Below are 18,382 nucleotides of genomic sequence, written 5' to 3'. Positions count from 1 at the left end.
GTGTTTCAAACCAACAGCCACTCAAGGCCATGCAAACACTATGAACACAACTTCTTCCGTGCCGCAGAAGCCGAGTAATGTCAGCCCAATGGACATACTACAAGTCTAGAGTTCTCGCCATGAAGTTATTTTACAAAACTTCATTGTGGAATGGGGACTCCCTTCAGTGCACGCCAGTAAGCAGTATCTGTAAGGTGCCCCAGAGAGCTGGAGTGCTGGAGAGCCTTCAGGCAGGCAGGGTGGCACAGAGGGTGATCAAAGAGGAAATAAGATGATATAAAGCGACCAGACCTCATAATAAACTCGGGAGGGCCAGTGAGGTAGAGGAGAACACAGGAAAGACGACGGTGGGAGAGAAGGCAGATGGGAGAATTTCAAGGGGGTGGAGATACTCAATTATGTCCAATGCTGCCACGGGGTTAAGTAAAGCTGAGAAAAGCAAAGGGCCATGGGATTTGGCGATCAGATCATCAAAGATCTTGACAAGAATGATGTAAGTGTAGTGATGTCGGCAGAAGCCCTATTGGAATCAGGAATGAAAAGGAAGGACATGGGTAGTCTGTTACAGAGAGAATAAAATATAGCAACATACAGTCCTGATGGTTCTGTAACTCTGATGGTTAAGTGTGACTCCAAGGTTAAGTGTAACTCCAAGCGCAACTAAAAGGTCAGTGTCTGAAAGATGCTAATTGTGGTACTTCCAATTACAGAGCTGACATTTATGTTCCCAACAGTCTCCTGAAAGTACGTATTTGCAATCCTCACTTGTCATCTTTTCCAGGCTCAGATCTCTTTAGCTATTCTCTGACGTACCTTCCCCTTAGACCACCCCATCTTCTCCAGCATCCTCTGGCCAAACTTGGAATCATCATTGCTCCAGGCAGTGTTTCTGGGATCCAGAGCCCACTTCTGCTTCCGCCGACCTGTACATGACAAAACATCTCATCAGCAATTTCTCTCTCAAACCTGGACAACACCATACAAATACACACAGGCCTAGCACACACACATACACACACATGCACAGAATGACACACGTTGTACTTTATCAGCCACGGATGAGACTGCACATTCATGGAAGTGTCATCAGACTAGATCATCATCCTGGTTTTCCCCAGCAGCTGTATATTCCCAACAGACAAACCGACCTTGGATAGACACAGACATCCCCCCCAAATGTGACAAACCGAACCACCAGTATTCCATCAGTGGGCTCCACATTCAGCTAAAGCGCAGCTGTTTAAAGAAGCGGCACTGTCCATGTTAGGACTTAATTATAAAGTGTTATGAATGCTAAGTGTCAAATATGCCCTGGAAAAGTAGAGTATATGAAAAGCCTGGTATCTCGACCAAAAACCTGAGCCTGAAACACCAAATTATATAAGACTAGGCTATGAGAGCAATGAAATTCTTGGCTTATGCGGGGCAAGCAAGGTGTGTAAGTCTGGTTTCCTGTCTTACATAAAGGAGACCCAGTACAGTAACACTTGATAATTACAGAAAGAATAAAGAATGTTGTTGAGAAAAACAAAGAAAACTACTAGATTTGAAAAATGGGTAAGCCCCTGTAGTGAACACAGAGGGACCAGATTCTGGTCCACAGCAGAGTAAACGGCACCCTCGGTGCAGTGGAAAAGCTGTAACTGCAGGATGACCCCATGTTCATCAACTACCAGAGAAAATAACTGCTGGACAGTGAAATTATGGCACTTTTCTATGCTTCTGTTTTTTTTTCATCTCTAAAACAAGACCACCAGCCCCAAGAGCTAATCACAAGGGATGCCGCAGATGTTAATTTAGCACATTTTAAAAAGACACAAGACAAAATATTATGTGTTACAACAAAAATTTGAGACTTGAGAGTCATGGTGGGGCAAGAACAGGAAATATTCTCTTCACTTCACAGACTGGAACAGCTGAATTCGACAAACGGTGCTTCACACCTGCACACCACTTCAGACTCAGAACTCTCCTCCCCGTCACCATCTCATCGATTTTAAAGTCAGCCTAGTGATGATGATAGTAAAAGAAGCTTTTGATAGCCTCACAGATACTGTTCACAGCAAGAGACATAAAAGAGCTTCAGAGCCAGGGATAAGGCTGTGACGGGCATGCTGACTGAAACACACATCACAGAACAGGAAAAGCAGGAGGGATCTCCGCCATCTAGGTAGGCTCCAGCTTCTTTCTGGAAGAAGAAATAGCGTCTGCAGGGTCACAGCTGAAACATACTCCTACGAATTTCCACTTAAAAACAAGAGAAAACTGCCCACCGTACTGGTGAGAATGTAGAGAGTGACAACTGGATCAATGACTCGGGGTGAATCATTTTCATCTCAATTTCTGGCCGGCAGAATTGGAAGGGCACCGAACCTGCTTCGGTTCATGCTCCCATGCCTCCATCCCTTTCTGTGAGAGAGTGCTGACAGCAACTGATTGATTTCACAAAGCCCCCCGGGTGGTGGCTGCTGGCGGCTTTTAAACTACCCCCTTACCGCTCACCAAGCTTACTGCCCCCAAGCCACGGGCCGGCCTCTCAGGGCCGCGGCAAGACCGCCATCTGGCGGCAGGCAACCGCGGCCACGGGCACCGTTCCCGGGCCAGGCCGCCCTCCAGAGGGATGGGGTGAGAGGACCCCAGAGTGAAGGTAAATGTCAAAGGCAAACTGAGGCCGGCCGGGGCACGGCGGCCGAGGGTAGTCAAGAAAGAGTGGTCCTAACCCCAAGGAACGCGATCAAAGCCGAAGGACTAAGACTTAGTCACTGGGCCCGACGCCTGGGAAAGGCCAGCGTCCCGCTCGGCGCTCGGACCGCTCCGCTGCTCGGGTTCCGGTTCCGCATCTCCGGGACCGGGCTCCCCTGCCCGAGCGCGCCCGCCGGCCCAGCGCCTCCCTCGACCCGGGAAGCGGGGCCCCGCCCGCCAGGTGGAAGGTCCGGCCCGGGCCCCGCTCGGCCCGCGCGCGCGGGGCAGGTGAGGACCAGCGTCCCCGCGGACACCGGCACCCGCAGCGGCCGGGGGGACGCGGGGAGGCGGGCGGGGCGGCAGGGCGGGCCGAAGCTGGGGCTGCCGGCTCCGGGCCCGGGCCCCGCGCCCGCGCCCCTCGGCCCGGCGGAGCGCGCCTCCCGGGAGCTTCACCCTCGCGCCCTCGGGGCTCGCGCCCACACTCACGCTCCGCCAGCATCGACATGTCGCAGCGCGGGGGACGCGGCGGCCGCGGAGCAGCGGGGCGCGCACGCCGGGCACACGGGCGGCAGCGGCGAGGGCGCACGCTGTGACGTCACGGGGCGCGACGCGCTCCGGCGCACGCGACGAGTGGGCGGGGCGAGGGCGGGGCGGGGCGACCTGGCAGAGCGCGCAGACGCGGCGGGGCGGGGCGGAGGGGCGGGGCGGGGCGGCGGGGCGGGGCGGAGGGGCGGGGCTTGGTGGAGGGGGCGGGGCGTGCGGCCTCCCCACCCGGGCGCGTCTGCTGCGGGGCCAGCGCTGGACGCGGGCCCCTGGCCACCCCACCACCCATCACTCCAGGCCGAGCCCGGTGCTTCCCGAAATAAACAGCCCTTAGGGGCCGCGGAGTGGCTGGAAACCGCGGGAGTTTCGCGGCGGGCGGCGTCCTCTTCACGTCCTACCGCTGCCCTCAGAGACGGGCCAGGTGGGTGGGAGGCCAGGTGGCTTCAGGGCAAGGCAGGTAGCTGGGCAGATGGTAAATGGCAGATTAGATGGATGACAGCCTGACTCTGATACCCCCCATTCCGTCTGTGGGATCCCCAGGTAAGCAGTAACTGCACTGGGGGAAATGTCTCTCTCGTCTTCAAACAAAATGAAGGTTTTTGTTGTTGTTTTTTCCCTGCACTTGCCTTCTGGAACTTTGCCCCTATCAAATTCCTCTCTGTGTCTGCGTCATCACCTAGCAAAATCATTTGAACTCGACTAGGGACTCCGTAGATACTTGTCTGCAGGGGAGTGCAGGTGAGCTTCTGGCAACGGGAACCTCAAGCAGACAACAAGGACATGGATCGGGACAGGTGACTCCCAGCTGCGGGTGACAGTGCAGGGGGAGCCTTCTTCTCATGAGCGGAACACTGAGTTTCACCCGGGTGCCAGGAGAAGGGACGACTGGATTCCTGTTCTAGATGAAATCATTAAATAAGGAGCCTAGTCAGCCCAGGTGAACCTCTGCACTCCAGCAAGAGGACAGGAATGCTGGCGAATCCCTGCTATTGTTGGGGGCTCCTGGGGGCAGCGGAGGGAGGAGATGCGAGGTCAGTGAGTTCCCACAGTCCAGGTAGGAGCAGGTAAGGGACCACGGGGAACAGGACTAAGCCGGAGCTGAACTTGCACGGCATTAGGAGAGCAGGGCTACGGGGTCGTACGCCACTTAGCAGCTCTGTTTGATTCAACCAGGAAGGTGGGAGGTGGTTACATGGATCGGACATGGATCCATGTACAGCCCAGAGAACAGCAGCCGGATGGGAGGCCAGCATTGCTCAGCATCACGCATGCTGGCAGATGACTTCAGGAAGACCGTGTTGTTCCTGGCCACACTGTTACTGTGGCTCAGGTGATGTTTGTCACCCCAGTAAGGCCATGGGGGGCAGAGTGGCGCCTGTGGCTGGGTGAGTGCCGCCCGGAGGCGCTGGTGGGCACCCACAGGAATGTGTGGAAGAGGCTGCTGGGTGAACGCGGGGCAGACGGGGGTTTCCAAGATCTGTTCCAACCCCGGCTTCCCCGTGCCTGGGACATCTCTCGGGACCATTGACTGAGAAAGCTGGTGTTCACTTTGGGATTTCCAGACAATCACAGAATCTTCTTTATATCTTCAACTGGTCATCAAGAGTGGAAATTGCACTTTTAAGGAGCATGCCATGTGGGACGTTCAGTGTTGTGCTGCCTTCCCCTGGCACAGCCTCTTCCGGTGGGGTCCTCAATGGCACATGCGCCTGAGACCGCCAGGGGACCTTGTGCAAAGGAGAATTCTGCTCCAGCAGGGCTGGGCGGGGACCAGAGACGCTGCCTTTCCCACAAGCCCCAAATGCCCAGACGCCAGGAGAGACTCAGGAATAAGCAGTTTTCCCGGGAGAGCAACCCAAGGTTGGACACAATAAAAACTGACTGACTGAGAGCAGGTAACAGTCGTGGTAAAGCTTGACTGGCCTGGGTGTGCGTTTAACTGGGAGGGTCGGCCGGGGAGGGGCGGGCAGGGCGAGGTGGGCAGTGAGGGGAGGGGAGCCCTGTAGTCCTAGTCACGGGTACGTCGCTCTCTTCTCGCAGGGATAATCGTCACTGAAAAGCAGAGCTGGGGGCAAGTGGTGACTGAGCTGTTTTCCTCGCGTTATCGAGGTGTGAGTGCAGATGGGAAGGGGCTGGCGCGAGTCGAGGGCTACCGTGTGTTGCTGTAACACCGTGCGCGCCTGAAGGGGCTACCTCAAGCAGATGGACACACGCGTCACCCCGCACATTTACTTACTTACGTATTTCTTTACTTGTTGAAAGGACTGAAGACCTGCTCTGGGCACACTGAACATTTTCAATACAGCATCGCTACCAACCGTCACCGCCGCGGCCCAGACCCTTGGGACCCACAGCGCGTCCTGGCGCCCCCACCCCCGCCAGTCTGTCCTCCATCCCTGAACACTGTCCTTTGAACACTGTCTCGCGAGTGGAGCCTACGCCATGCAACTTTTGGATTTGGTTTAGATTCTGTTTGGTTTTCCCTCAGCACCGTTCCCTGCGGACCCACCCCAGTGACTGCCTGTTCCGGCCGTCTCGCCCTGTAGAGGCTCCGGGCAGCGTCCAAGGGCGAGAGGACCCGGCCTCTGCCTGCTCAAGGACATCGGGGCTGCTTCCAGGTTTGCTTGGACGAGGCAGTGTTCCTGGAAGGTTCCCGTCTAACAGAAACAGCCATTTGCTTGGAGTCAATGCCCAGGAGCAACTGCCGTGTCGCACGGCGACTGTACCTTTACACCTGGAAGAAACTGACGAAAGCGGCTTCCACGGGCTGCGGCGTGTCCCTCTCCGCCGGCCACACGGCTTGTCCCTCTCCGCCGGCCACGCGGGAGCGGGCTGGGCGCGGCGCTCTCCCGCCGGGCTGTCGCTCTTTCGGCCGCGCGGGGAGATCCTGTGGTCTCCATTTGCGCTCCCCCCCCCCCCCCCCCGGCTGACGACGTGGCACATCTTTTCACGAGTCTACCTGCCATCTGTGCGTCCTCTTGCGGAAACGTCCGTTTGTGCGTCTGGTCCACGGTTCACCACGTTTTAAAAGTCAGCTCTAGCTCTAGAGCTCTTACCGTGCCCTCCGTGCCCTCCGTGCCCTCTGAGCCCTCCCTGCCCTCCGATACTTCAGCAGCAGGAAGCACAGGGCACAAGGGCAGCCGCTTGCACTGTTAGAAACTGTGTTGCTAGTTTGCTCCAGTCTTTACGGGCCTGCAGCAGGGAGGACAGGTGGGGCCTGGCTGGAGTGTGGTCAAGGAGAGGTTTCTTGTCTGGGGTGGGCGTTGTTCTGAACTCTGCAGTTGTCTCCTTTTGTGCTCACAGAAATCCCTTGGGTGGGTGATGCTATTGCGCCCACTTTACAGTTGGAGAAATGGAGGTGCAGAGAAATTAAGTTGTTTGAGCCAAGAACGACACCCACGTGACCCCACCTCACCGCTGGCGCTAGCGTCTTGGCACTGTAAAGGGTAGGGCTGCCTGGGTGAATTTGGGGTCTCGCTTAAAAGGGAGTCTATTTACTGCATCCGTTGCCGGGGAGAAGCTCCTGTCCCTGGGAAGACCCAGAGAGGCAGGAACACAGGGTGCCCTGCCCAGCAGGGTACTCTCCCATGTTATGTGGAAAGCTGGTGGGATCCGGAGAAGGGGCTCTGGAGCCTGACGAGGAAGCAGACGCGGTGTGTAGGGAGCCAGGCAGGAAGCGAGAGATGAGGGTGCATGTGGCCCCCCACCCCCATGGGAGGCTGTGCCCATCGTGTGGAGGTGCTGTGGGTGGGGGCAGAGAGCACCTCTGAGCCTCCACTTTATCCTCTGAGGGTTCTTGCTGCCCCGTTCCCCACCTGCTGCTGCGGAAAGGCCTTGGGGAAGCCCCTGCGCCTCTCAGCCTGCGGCGTTGGCAAGGGGGAGCACCGTCTCATTCACAGAAAGAAGGTCATTTCGGGTAAGGCCACCTTCCGTTGCGGGAGGCGGGGTCCTGTGCAGGTGACCCCGGTCCTGGTGGCCCACAGGTCAGGTCAGTGGACTGGAATCTGGGGGGCGGCAATAGCACAGAGACCTCTGGCCGCGGAAGAACTCGACATTCTGGATCGTGTTTGCTCCCCACGGCAAATCCCCTGGATTCTGGAAGGGGTGCCGGTGCCGGCTTGGATGAAAGCGTTTAGCAAAGCATGTGGACTCGAGGAGGAAAGATTTGGGGCTAAGGGTATACGGGCCTCCCATGTCTCTCTCCCGCACCCAAACTCTTTAAACAGGGGGAACCTCACAAGCCGACGGTCACCTGTCTGTGCAATAATGGGAATTTTGGAAAAGAGATTTGGAAAGGAGTGGGCGGGGCGGGACAGGACTTTCTGCCTCTTGCCTGCTGGAAGAGTCACCAGACTCACCCCTCGGAGGGCTGCTGAGCCCTTGACTTTCTATAGTCGGCCCTGAGTTCACGTCTGACGCGTTGACTTAGGCCTGAAACAGCGTCCTCGTGAGCCCCCCTCCGGGGCGCAGGCATTCTCCCAAGAGCCTGACCAGGGCCTGTGGGGGTGGCGGACAGGGGATGGGGGGGTTGTGCCCACCCAGCCTCATTCCGGGGGAGGAGCCGGAGGGAGTGCAGAGAGTTATTTGGTTACAAAGGTTGGGAAGGGACAGGCAAGGGAATGGAAAGCCGGGAAAGCTGAGGGAGGGGAGATGGGCCAAGTGGCTGACTGCAGGGACTCACCGCCCCTGCAGCCGAGGACGGAGACGCCCCCATCTGTTCTCTGGTCAAATCTTCCTCCTCCCTCTCCCCTCCTTCCTCTCCGACTCTCCTTCCTCCATTCCTACTTGCCCTGCTCTCTCTCCCCCTCCTGCCTCCCTCTCTACTCTCCCCCCCGTCCCTGTCCTCAGCCCCCCTCCTTCAGAGTCACCCCACTGGACCAACTCCCACTGGGAAGAAAGGTCGATACCGACACGGGCCGCTCAGGTACTGAGCTGCTTTCTCCCCAGACAAGGCTCTTTAACACTGACCATGTCCAAGAGTCAGGGTCAAGGTCTGGAAGCTCCTGGAATTGTTAGGGGACGCCCTGCAGCAGAATCAGCACCCCATTTGCCAGATATGCTTCAAAAGACCTCTGAATGCAAGCCCAGTGCAGGGGCTCCTCACGCCTGCTCCCCCGCTCTCCCGCCGCCTCCGGCCCTGCCGGCCCCCTGCCGCCCAGCAGATGAGCCCAGCCCAGGTCCTGTTTACCCTGGCATAGCAACGAGAAATTACCCCGATGGAAACCCTTTTGTTGGATGTCTGTGGGCTACACCAGAAGGCAGCTGGCCCCAGGGAGTCATCGAGAGGGTAAGGCCTTGGGCAAAAAGAGTTACATTCAGAAAACACAGCCTGGGACTCCTGTCTCTCCCACAGCGCCCGCCTTGAACACTGACCTTTCTCTCTAGCTCCTTCTCTGCTTCCCCATGTGCTTGGGCTCTCCCCGTCACCCCGGCAGCAGCCTGCATTGGGGTGCGCGGTCCTCTGCAGGGCGGCCCCACCTGTGGGCAGAGGGGGCGTGTCAGGCTGTGGGGGCAGCTGGTGCCTGGGGCGCCCACTTACCTCCTCGTCGCCCCTCCCAGGTGTCCGGGGGGCGGGCACAGGCGACGGCGCAGGCGGGGGTCCCTCGGGCGCCCGTCCCTCCCCCGCGGGCATGAAGGAGAGGCACACGCACACACGTGTTATTAAAATGAACTGTTTATATTATCTCAGTTGAGTCAATACATTATAATGTATTAAAATGGAAAGGTACAAAATTGAAATAAATACTTTCTGATTCATGTATAAATCTTTTTTTGTCAAGATGACTTTTATCGTCAGTACATGTCACAAGAAAACATTTAAAATGACACGGAAACAATCGCTGAAATCATGGTGCATGGAGGAAAAAGGTGAAGAAAACAACTTTTGGCTTGTTTTGGCATGAGACCTTGATGCAATTTGGGTTCCCCAAAACCACGTGAAGGGTGGTAAAATAGAAATGCTCAGAACGGACTTAAAAAAATAAACAGGCTTTACAAAAACCCTCTTTGTGATTAACCCAGCCACTTCTCGGCATGGTCTGCGCTTACAGTAGATACATTCATTATTGTCCACAGGAAGACAGCACTGCGTTGTGTTTGAAAGAGCTTGGTGGAGAGGCTGAAGAAAATGCTGCAGCTGAAGGTGGGTAGAATGTTCGGGAGAGCGAGAAGTCTAGATGGTCCCCAGGACAGGCACTGAGGAGGATGGGCGCGGAGTCTCTGGAACAAGAGGCGGGGTGGCGGGGCCTGCACCGTCCAGATCTGAAGCAAAGCAAGACCGAAGGACCCCGAAGGGGTGGGGACGTGAGCGGGCGGGGGAGGGGGGCTCTCTCTGCCTGAGCCGGGCTGGGCTCACCCTCAGCCAGATATTTCTGTCTCAGTGAGAGGCTCATGCAGCCCTTAGGGGCTGGGGCTCTTTTCAGGCACAGCAGCAGTGGGGAGACCAGGAAGGGTGGGGGCTTGACAATGGGTCCCCTGGAAGGGGCGTTCTCTTCTGGTTCTGACTGCTTGTTAGGTGGTTGTTAAGGCAATAAGGACTTTAGCAAAGGAGAAGTTAAGGGCAGCTAAATTCAGCCAGATTGAAGGTAAACAAAAGGCCAGAGGGAGTCCCTTCTCTCAGCTACGTTCCCCAAGCACGGGAGGCCTCGGCCCCGAAGCTCTGAATTTACCGTGTGCAGTAGCGGAGGGCTTGCCCTTTGGAAGGCTCCATGGAAAAGAAGGCTCGTCCCTGACCTGGGGAGACCTGACAGAGTTCCTACTCTCTAGACTCTTCCCTGAGGGGCTCTCCTGGCGGGCAGGCTGTGCTCACCCAGCTATCGAGTGAGAAGCAGAAGCACCAGGGCTCGTGCAGAGCTGGGGCAAGTCCTTTGCTGTAGACGCTCTGGCCCACCCGACAGCCTGTCCACGCGGGTCCTGGAAAGCCAGGCCAAGGCCCACCTGCCCCAGGAAGCCCTTGACTTAGCTGGAGAACGGGACTAGCCTTTCAGGTTCTGGAATGTTCCCCCTGGCGCAGATGGAATGACAGCTACAAAGGCCACAGGAATGTGAGGTCTTAGGAAGGTTTGTGAGCCCGTGCGTGGGTCCTGAGGGAAGTGAAACTCTTTTGACTTGAATCCACTCACAGGGGCACCCAGAAGTGAGACCACGACAGGCAGAAGAACCTTGTCCTTCCTCCTTGCTGGGGGGCGGGGGGAGGCGGGGCTGGGGGCCGGGGTTGGGGAAATGACCTGTCCTTCTGGGCAGACTTCAGGCAAGATGCTGGGTGATGCTGTCACCTTGTAAATGGTTAAACTGATCTCAGACCCTACAGCACAAAAGAAAAGAAACTGATCTCACTTTCTCTCTGAGGCTTGTGTTCTCAGAAACAGCTTTCTTAGCGGACCCAGCGAGAGCAAGCAGGAGTGACTGAGCTGCGAGGCTGGCTGGAGCCGGAGCCTGTGAATGTGGGGGTGGGTGTTGGGGTGGGGTCCATCCAGAGGCAAAATTCAAAACTCCACTTATCTAGAAGAATGCCTCTCCACACTCCCCCAGCGCGGGCCGGCCTGCACCCAGCCAGTGAACTCAGCCTGGACCTCGGCCCACTCCACAGCCGGTATAATTTTACTTTTTTCCCTCAACCTTGGCCCCCAAATCTATAGAGCCTCATTCCTGTTGTTAACTGGGGAGGCAGATTTGAGTTTATTTCCTGCCTCCTTGCCAGTGTGTTTGCAATAAAACTTTCTTCTCTCAAAGCCTGGCATCACATGTGTCAGCCTCTGTGCGCATCGTGCAGGGAGCTCACTGCTCGGCAACAACTTGACTGCTAAGACTTTGGAACTGGAGGCCTGGCTCTCAGGCACTGGATGAACAAAGGCCAGCAACTCCTTGCTCCAGCCAATGCCGCCCACGGGAGCTCGGGAAACAAGGCAGAGAAGCGCTCCTTGTAGCATCAGTTTGCGGTCTGCAGAGCTCTCCGGGAAAGCCTGGGGGCTGAGGCCGCAATGGCGCCCATCGCTCAGGACCTCTTCACAGACGGCATTTGTGGGAACAAGATGTGAGGGAAGAGCGACATGTCAAAATGGCCAGCGTCTGGGGCCTGGGGCCCTGCCTGAGCTTTCTCCGACGGAAGCCCTCATCTTCTGGTCCCTTGGAAAGGGGATGGCGTTTTGTCCAAGGTTCCAGGGGTCACCATGATGGACCAACAAGGAAACAAATGTGACTGTCAAGCCTCAGGATGGAGGCTGCCGCGAGCTGACTGTTGCTGGAGCTGATGGGTGGGTGGGAATTGGTCGTGCAATTCCCCACACACGCGTTTAGTACGGGCTTTGAAATGACCACAGTGCAAATCGAGAGGTGAGGTGGCTTAAGGCCTCATCTCACAGATGGATCCCAGGGGGCTCACACCCGAAGTCTCAGGGGAACATTCCTGAGCCAGAAGCAGCCCAGCACCCTCTCTGCGGGGCTGAGGACGCTGGCTTGGAATTATATTTTAAATACAAGGCTCCATTAAGCGCGTCAACTCTGCTCTGACCATGTTGAAAAGCAGGGGGCTGTTTTTGAAAATCCTGCCAATTAGCCTCAAGAAAATCATAATGGCCAGTACCTGTTAGTGTCTGTGGGGTTTACAGACCCCTTCTGGGGTGCCAGTGGGGCCCAGAAAAGGCAGCAGCTTTGGGGTTGGGGTCCTGGGTGTCACCGCGAGGTTCCGTACTCTCGGGCTGTGTCCTGCAGGCACGTTTAGGAATGTTTGGGACCCAGGAGCTCAGCTCTCCCCACTGACTAACAGTTTAGCACACAAATCGCAGCAACCAAAATAACAGCGAGCAGAACTGAGAGTGCACGGCGCCCCGGGTGGGGAGAGCGCAGGGGCCCACGGTGAGGGGCTGTGCTGGGAAGGCGGGAAAGTGAATGAAAGGGTTCTCTAGTTTTTAAAAAACACATCATTGTCTAGTAATGATGACTAATACCAAGCAAATTGGCTTCTGGAGCGACGGCCTACCCTGCGGGGCATGACTCTGCCTCCTTTCAGGCCAGAACTGAGGGCCGTGGGCAACTGGCCCCACGCGGCCGCAACCCCTGGAAGCCCCCACCCCTGCAAAGCCCCCAGGAGGTGCTCCCAGCGGGGCGCCCTGGCATCTCCTAGGGAGAACGTGCGCCCCCTGAGGGTTAGTGGGGCACAGCGGCCACCGCAGCCACTCCTCAGGGGAACCCCCGCCAGGAAAGGACATCGACTGTCCCCCTCGGGCGCTGGCTGAGGGCTGGTGCGGGAGGGGACCTCATATTTATGATGTCGAAGGGGGGTGTCAAGGGTTGGGACAGCCACACTCCAAGGGAATCCTGCAAAGCTTCCACTCAGGTCCTTGACCTCTTGGAGAAAGGGCAGGGTGATGGGACTGGAGTCGAGACATTTCTCCCCTGAGTAAGGAAAAGACTTACGGGCTGGAGGCCGCGGGGCCAGCGGCAGGGCCGGGGCAGTGGCCACTCTCAGTGAAGACGCTCGCTGCTAATCGGGAGCAAATCTCAGTGGAGGTTTACGCTCTCCCTGGGGCACGGCCAGGGGCCAGGCTGGCCCCCCTGCCTCAGGGGCGGGCTGGGGCTGCAGTTGGGGTGCCCGCCAGGAGGACATTCCTGGGCCCGTCATTCTGTGTGGGGAAACACACCTCGCCCCGAGCTTCCACTCTGGACTCACGGAGGGGGATGGTGAAAACGCTGAAGACTCGCTTGGAAGAAAAGGCTATGGTTTCCCTCTAGATCCCCGAAAGGGGCCTGGATGTTCTTCCCGGAGAGTTCAGGTGCCTCGGGGAAGGGAAAGCCGGAGGGTCTGGAGCAGAGAAGGGGTGGGGGGCCCCTTAGAGCTGTGGTAGCAAGAGACGGTAAGGGCAGGGGGTCGGCTGAGATTCTGTTGTTTCTAATTCTCACTGTTCTTCCTTGGCCTTCGAAATACAGTAAGCCAGGCCTCCTGGTGGCGCAGCGGGTTGAGCGCCGCTCTGTGAAGCTGTCCGCAGCCTCTGCAGCACGGGTTCGATTCCCGGCCGGCCAGGGAGATTCCCACATGGCGCGGCAGACCTCTCCTGCCTCGCCCGCTGCTCCCCTCAGCAGCGTGTTTCGTCTGCCTGTTCTGTTCCCTGCTCTGTCTCTGGTGAATCCTGTACCCCAGCTCTTCCATAAAAATAAAAAAAAAATTTAAAAAGCATAGGAAGCCACCGTCTCATTTCCTACTCACACTCCCAAGGCTCTTCACTTGGCTCAGAGCTGGGTTTGGAGTCTGTGCTCACAGCCCTGTGGTTGCTGAGAAAATGAACCCTTCTCTTCCTCGTGGACCTACATAGACCATGACCACTTGGGGAATGTCATCTGAATCTCACAAATTATGGGGGGCTCTAAGGTCCTGGTGATAAGTTGGGGTGGGACGGAAGAGGCCTGTGGGATCTGACTCTGGCCTCGCTCTACCTAACGTGCTCCCGGGGTCGGTTACTGTCCCTCTCTCCGGGCTCAGTCTGCTTCTCTGTAAAGGGAGGGGCTGGGGGCACAGAGCTCTCAGCCCCTGACGTGCCTCTGTGATGCTAGAGATCAGACAGCAGGTGGCAGCTGAACCCCACCAAGTCTCCACCAACCTAGTACCCTAAGGGAACAGATCTTGTTCCTGGGGATGGGGGTTTTCTAGCAGGTTCCTTGGGACCCCCTGACTAATGACACGTGGGACGTGGAGGGGGGCATGTTCAGGCTACCCTTTGCGCTAAGTTCCGGCCAGGGAAGAGCCAGCAGGACAGGTTCCCGCCAGTCTCCAAAAATCTGCCCTGTGCAGTCAACCTTGACTCTGAAGAAAAGCAGCAAAGGGTCATTCAGTGACGCCTGATGAACATTTTGATACTTTCTGAGAGATGGCCACTGGCAGCGGCCGACGTGACATCAGTGCTCATGGGCACCTCCGTCTCTGTGGGGCCAAGTGCTCAGGAGAAGTTGCCAGGAAATATATGAGCTCTGGGGTCTCCCCTTGGAAGAGTGGACAGGCAGGGACACCCAGCTGCCCAGCCCTGGTTCTGTCTGGATTGATGTTTCATGACAGAGCCAAGGAGCATGAGCCCTCAAAGGGCTGGCTGCGACTCCAGATCTGGAGGCAGGTGCAAAAGGCCAGCATCTTCCAAACCATGAAGAGCAGAAATGCAGGCCTCAAGCATGCGTGCCGGTTCCTAGCCATGGGGAGAGGGGTACCGCCTGCGATGGGGTCTACCAGGGTGCGGGGCAGGAAAACATAGAACGGCAAGCTCCTCTGTACCCTGGAGAAAAACAAGCCACAGATTCTGACTTAGATAGAGAAAAGACAGGGGTCAAAGATTCAATCCATTCCCCACAGCGATCACCTCCTACTCGGGGATCTTTGCAAACTGTGCGGAAGCCAGGAGGGTTCCCTCCCGAGCACCTCTCGGAGCCCTCCGCCAGCTCTCACTGCCCTTCTGCTCACATGGAAGTCGGTCTCCCTGTCCACTGACCTGCGAGAGAGTCTAGGTACTGTACGTATAAAATATAAATCTTTCTGAGATACCTGCGCCGTGTCTGCCTTTCCTCCTCTTATATAACTAGACTGGGCGGGGGTGAGGGGTGGGTGGGTGTCGCGGGACGAGGAAGACCACAGGACCGGACCGGGGAGGAGCCAGCCTTTGTCTACAGGCCGGGAGCTTCAGATCTGGACCGTGCAGTGAATTCAATGGAACACAACTCAACAGAAATCGCCGATGAGACGTCTGTGCCAGAAGCGGACTTCCACAACCTGGTTTTAAGGAACAGTAAATACAATAGAGATAGATACACTATGCTCAATCTCGAGTCAGGATAAAACAAGTCATAAATAGAATTATGCTAAATTAAAGACGGACGTCATAGGGCTTAGTCTGGCCAACAACCAATCACCATTAGAATCAAAGAGTAAACCGGCCTTTTTACCGAGGACCTCCACGACATTTCTCAATGCACTAAGTACATCTTAACCATGCAAAAATACACAAACATCTTAACTAGGTTGTTTTTTGTTTTTTTTTTGTAAAAAAAATCAAACACCAACATTATGCATCTTTGTTAATTATATTGGTTAAAGTAACAGCCAGAGGCCGCCAAATATCAGATACACCATGTACATATTTTTATACAGAATCTGGACGACACAGCATTACACGTCAGAGAAAGAGAGAAAGAGAAAGATTATTTGTTCCTTTGTGGGTTTGTTGTTGTTCAGTAAAAAAATAAAGTAAAATATGAGAAGCAATGCTAAGAAGGAAAACACTTCAACAAGTCACATCGGGAGAATTGCTCATCGGAAGTACAGGGGAAGAGAGTTCATAGTTAGGTCTGTGTCTAGAATCTTCTTCACTAAGAAACGAAAGAGCACAACAGGTGTATTGGTCTGGAAAAGCAGAAGGGGCGGTAGCGTCATGCTGTCTGCTTCTCAGCGTGTTCCCAGCAAGAAGAAAAAATCAGAATCACAAATTAACGTCACGAGTTTTGTTTTCAAAAATGTCCTCCCTTACCCAGGAAGCTGGGGGGTGCCGGGGTGGGGGCAGGTCCGTGTAGAGAGGCATTGGCAGAGGTGGGACCCCACGCCACTGGCCTCCACTCCGGCGGAGGGGTGAGTTGTCCGTGGGAACTGGGAGTGGGCTGCGGCCGCGCTTGCTCCGCGGGGCCGGGCTGCCGTCACCGGCCAGCGGCCTGGCGGCGCCGGGAGGCCCCTGCCCCGCGCCCGGGTCTGCCAGCCAGGCCCCAGTCCTGCCCCTTAAACATTTGGCATCAACACAATCCTAAGAGTTCAACCTGGAAAGAAATGAGACCTTGAACACAAGCGACGGAAGCACGACCATGGTCACGGTGAAATACAAAAATGTGAAAATTCGGATGTCATCAAAAATACAAAATCAGTTCCAATAAGATTTGCTTTTTTTTTTTTTTAGCCATTACAGTGCAAGGTTTTTCAAATTACAGTAAAAGGTATGTGTCTGCTTACAGTAACTGGAGTAAGTAGCTGATTTTGTTCTAGAATCAGAGTCCCTGATAAGTGAGAATGCACCAGTCGAGATCCAGCCCGCGCGGCGACGGCGGCTTCCCGCCAACACAGGCGCCGCGGCCGCCACCCCGGGCAGCCCGAGTGGGTGTGGCCTGCACAACTCACAGGCGTGAGAGTCTTTCTCCGTGGGGGAAAAAAAAGAATAATAAATAAATGGATGGCATTACAATTCCCAGAGAAAACAAACTGGCAACCCGGGACCGAGGGGGCGTCTGAAGAGAACTTCCCGCGTCACTGAGCTTCCCCGCCGCGCCGAAGGACAAGTGTCCCCGCACGGGCCTCTGCGCCGCCCCCTGTCCAGAGGCTGGGACTGGCTGACCGCCCCCAGGAGGGGGCCATGGAGCCGCTAACAAGAGTTGAGGAGCCTCGTGGGTGGGGGAGGAAGGAGAGAAGAGTCAGGAACCCCAAGTTACATCTGAGTAAGAGCCGCGTCCCCGAGGCTGGCCTGGGGCGTGGGCGCGGGGCTGAAAGAGAGCGTGGGCCAGGGAGGGGACAGGTGGCAGCCGCCGTTCACAGAGAGCAGAGAACAGTCCCTCGGGAAGTCTGCAGGGTTGGGCAGCGGGAGGGCCTCCCGCAGGTCCCCGAGCCCGTCTCTCCGTGTCCCGGGGAGGGCCGCTCTGGGCGCTGTGGGCACAGACACCTGGAGAGACGCCTGTGGGCGCCCCAAGAAGCCCCTGCTGGTCTTCGGCCTTCCTTACACAGCCTCCCAGCCTCACCTGGTGCCCAGGCCCCCAAACCTGCTCTTTGACCTATTGGGTCGCTAACTAAACCCTCCTGCGTTTCACCTCCCGGCACAGACCAACGCTCCCAGGTCAGCTGAAATGAAAAGGGGCTATTTCTGACACCGGAGGCTGCTATCTGGGCCTGCACCTGCCAGTCCTGTGCAAGGTGGGGGAGCACGTCCCGGTTTCCCGGGGGGCGGCTGGGGCTGCTCGTCCACGCTGGCCACCTGTGCAGGTGACGGGCCTGTGCCCACACCACAGCCAGGAAGCAGGGCCCACAGTGTCCGCCTGTCAGTGCACTTCCTGCCCTGGCCACAGAGTGGGAGGGGCTGGGGCCTGGTGGCCATTCTGCTGTCCAGTTAGCACCTGGCCCTTGGGGGAAAAGTGGGCTCCCCCACCAATTTTGCTGCCTTTCTCTAGAAGAAAAGAAAACTGCACCAGACCCTGCGGGCTGGGAGCACCCAGGCACCTGCGAGCACCGGTTCTGCCGCGGTGGAGTCAGGTGGGGGCTGGGTAGTGGCCCCAGCTTCTGCCGTCTGTCCGGTGCTCACACTCACTCATCCCTTGGCCACAAGAGGCCCCGGACCTTACTTGAACCCCCAGTCTCAGATCTCCCCTCGCTTTCCGAGAGTCCAGCACTCACCCTGACCTGTTAACAGCAAAGTGGTTGCCCTGGATGCAAAAACACAGCCCCCGGCTGGACCTCGAGGGTCCAGACGTGATGGGGCCCCCAAGAAGCCCACTGGGTGCCACCAGGTGGTCGGCACCTGCGAGCCAGCTGAGGTCTGCAGGGGCCACTGACCACGGTCTTCCCTCCAAAGCAGGACTTGTCAACGATGCAAACGCCCGTGTTCTTCACGGAAGAGACCCCAGCTCTCCCTGCCACAGGCGCTGCCCCACAGTGCGTCTGAGCTGGCCGTCGGGGCGGAGATGACCTGGACACCTGCGATCACAGGAGTGTACACGAGCCGGGCAGAAGCTGTCGGGGTGAGGTGACGATGGCGCAGGGGCTTCAGAGACCCTCCCAGGTGCCACAGACACGGGAGCGCAGGGGTTGGGACAGCAGCCAGCTCGGACCTGTAGGACCTGGGGCAGGTGGACCTTTCCAAGCCTCCACTTCTTGCTGTCAGGTGTGATGCTAATCTGCTCGGGGGTATCGAGAAGCTGGAAGGAGCTATGAGAGGGGAAAGCCCTGCGCGGAGAATCAGGATACGGATGGCAGCCGCCTTCGCCGGGAGGACAGCACCGCGCCTCGCCGGGGAGGACGCGACATCACTTCTGAGAGCAGCGCGTGTTCTCGGAATTCTCCTCTCAGGGGCGCTCGGGGGCGGGCGGCCGGGTGGGCATTATTGCTGGTTCGCTTTCGTCGTGACTGGCCAGGGAGCTCCACACGTCCACCGCGGCT

The 18,382-nt window shown here is 57.0% G+C and overlaps 1 protein-coding gene across 1 annotated transcript in view; it reads right to left on the bottom strand.

Annotated features, from left to right (window-relative positions):
* PINX1 (PIN2 (TERF1) interacting telomerase inhibitor 1) overlaps window positions 1-3,187 on the bottom strand; it is a gene marked incomplete at its 5' end in the record, with an annotated part of 47,452 nt that extends 44,265 nt beyond the window's left edge. Inside the window, 2 exons of the mRNA XM_084231981.1 lie at window positions 814-923; window positions 3,169-3,187. Of these exons, the coding sequence (XP_084088107.1) occupies window positions 814-923; window positions 3,169-3,187 (129 nt within the window). The remainder of the gene's footprint in view (window positions 1-813; window positions 924-3,168) is intronic.
* Between the last annotated feature and the right edge of the window lie 15,195 nt (window positions 3,188-18,382).

This window comes from Talpa europaea (assembly GCF_964194135.1).
Source record: "Talpa europaea genome assembly, chromosome: 4".
Lineage (NCBI taxonomy): Eukaryota > Metazoa > Chordata > Mammalia > Eulipotyphla > Talpidae > Talpa > Talpa europaea.
The sequence above is the reverse complement of the archived record's forward strand: the minus strand, read 5'-3'. Positions and strand labels throughout refer to the sequence as shown.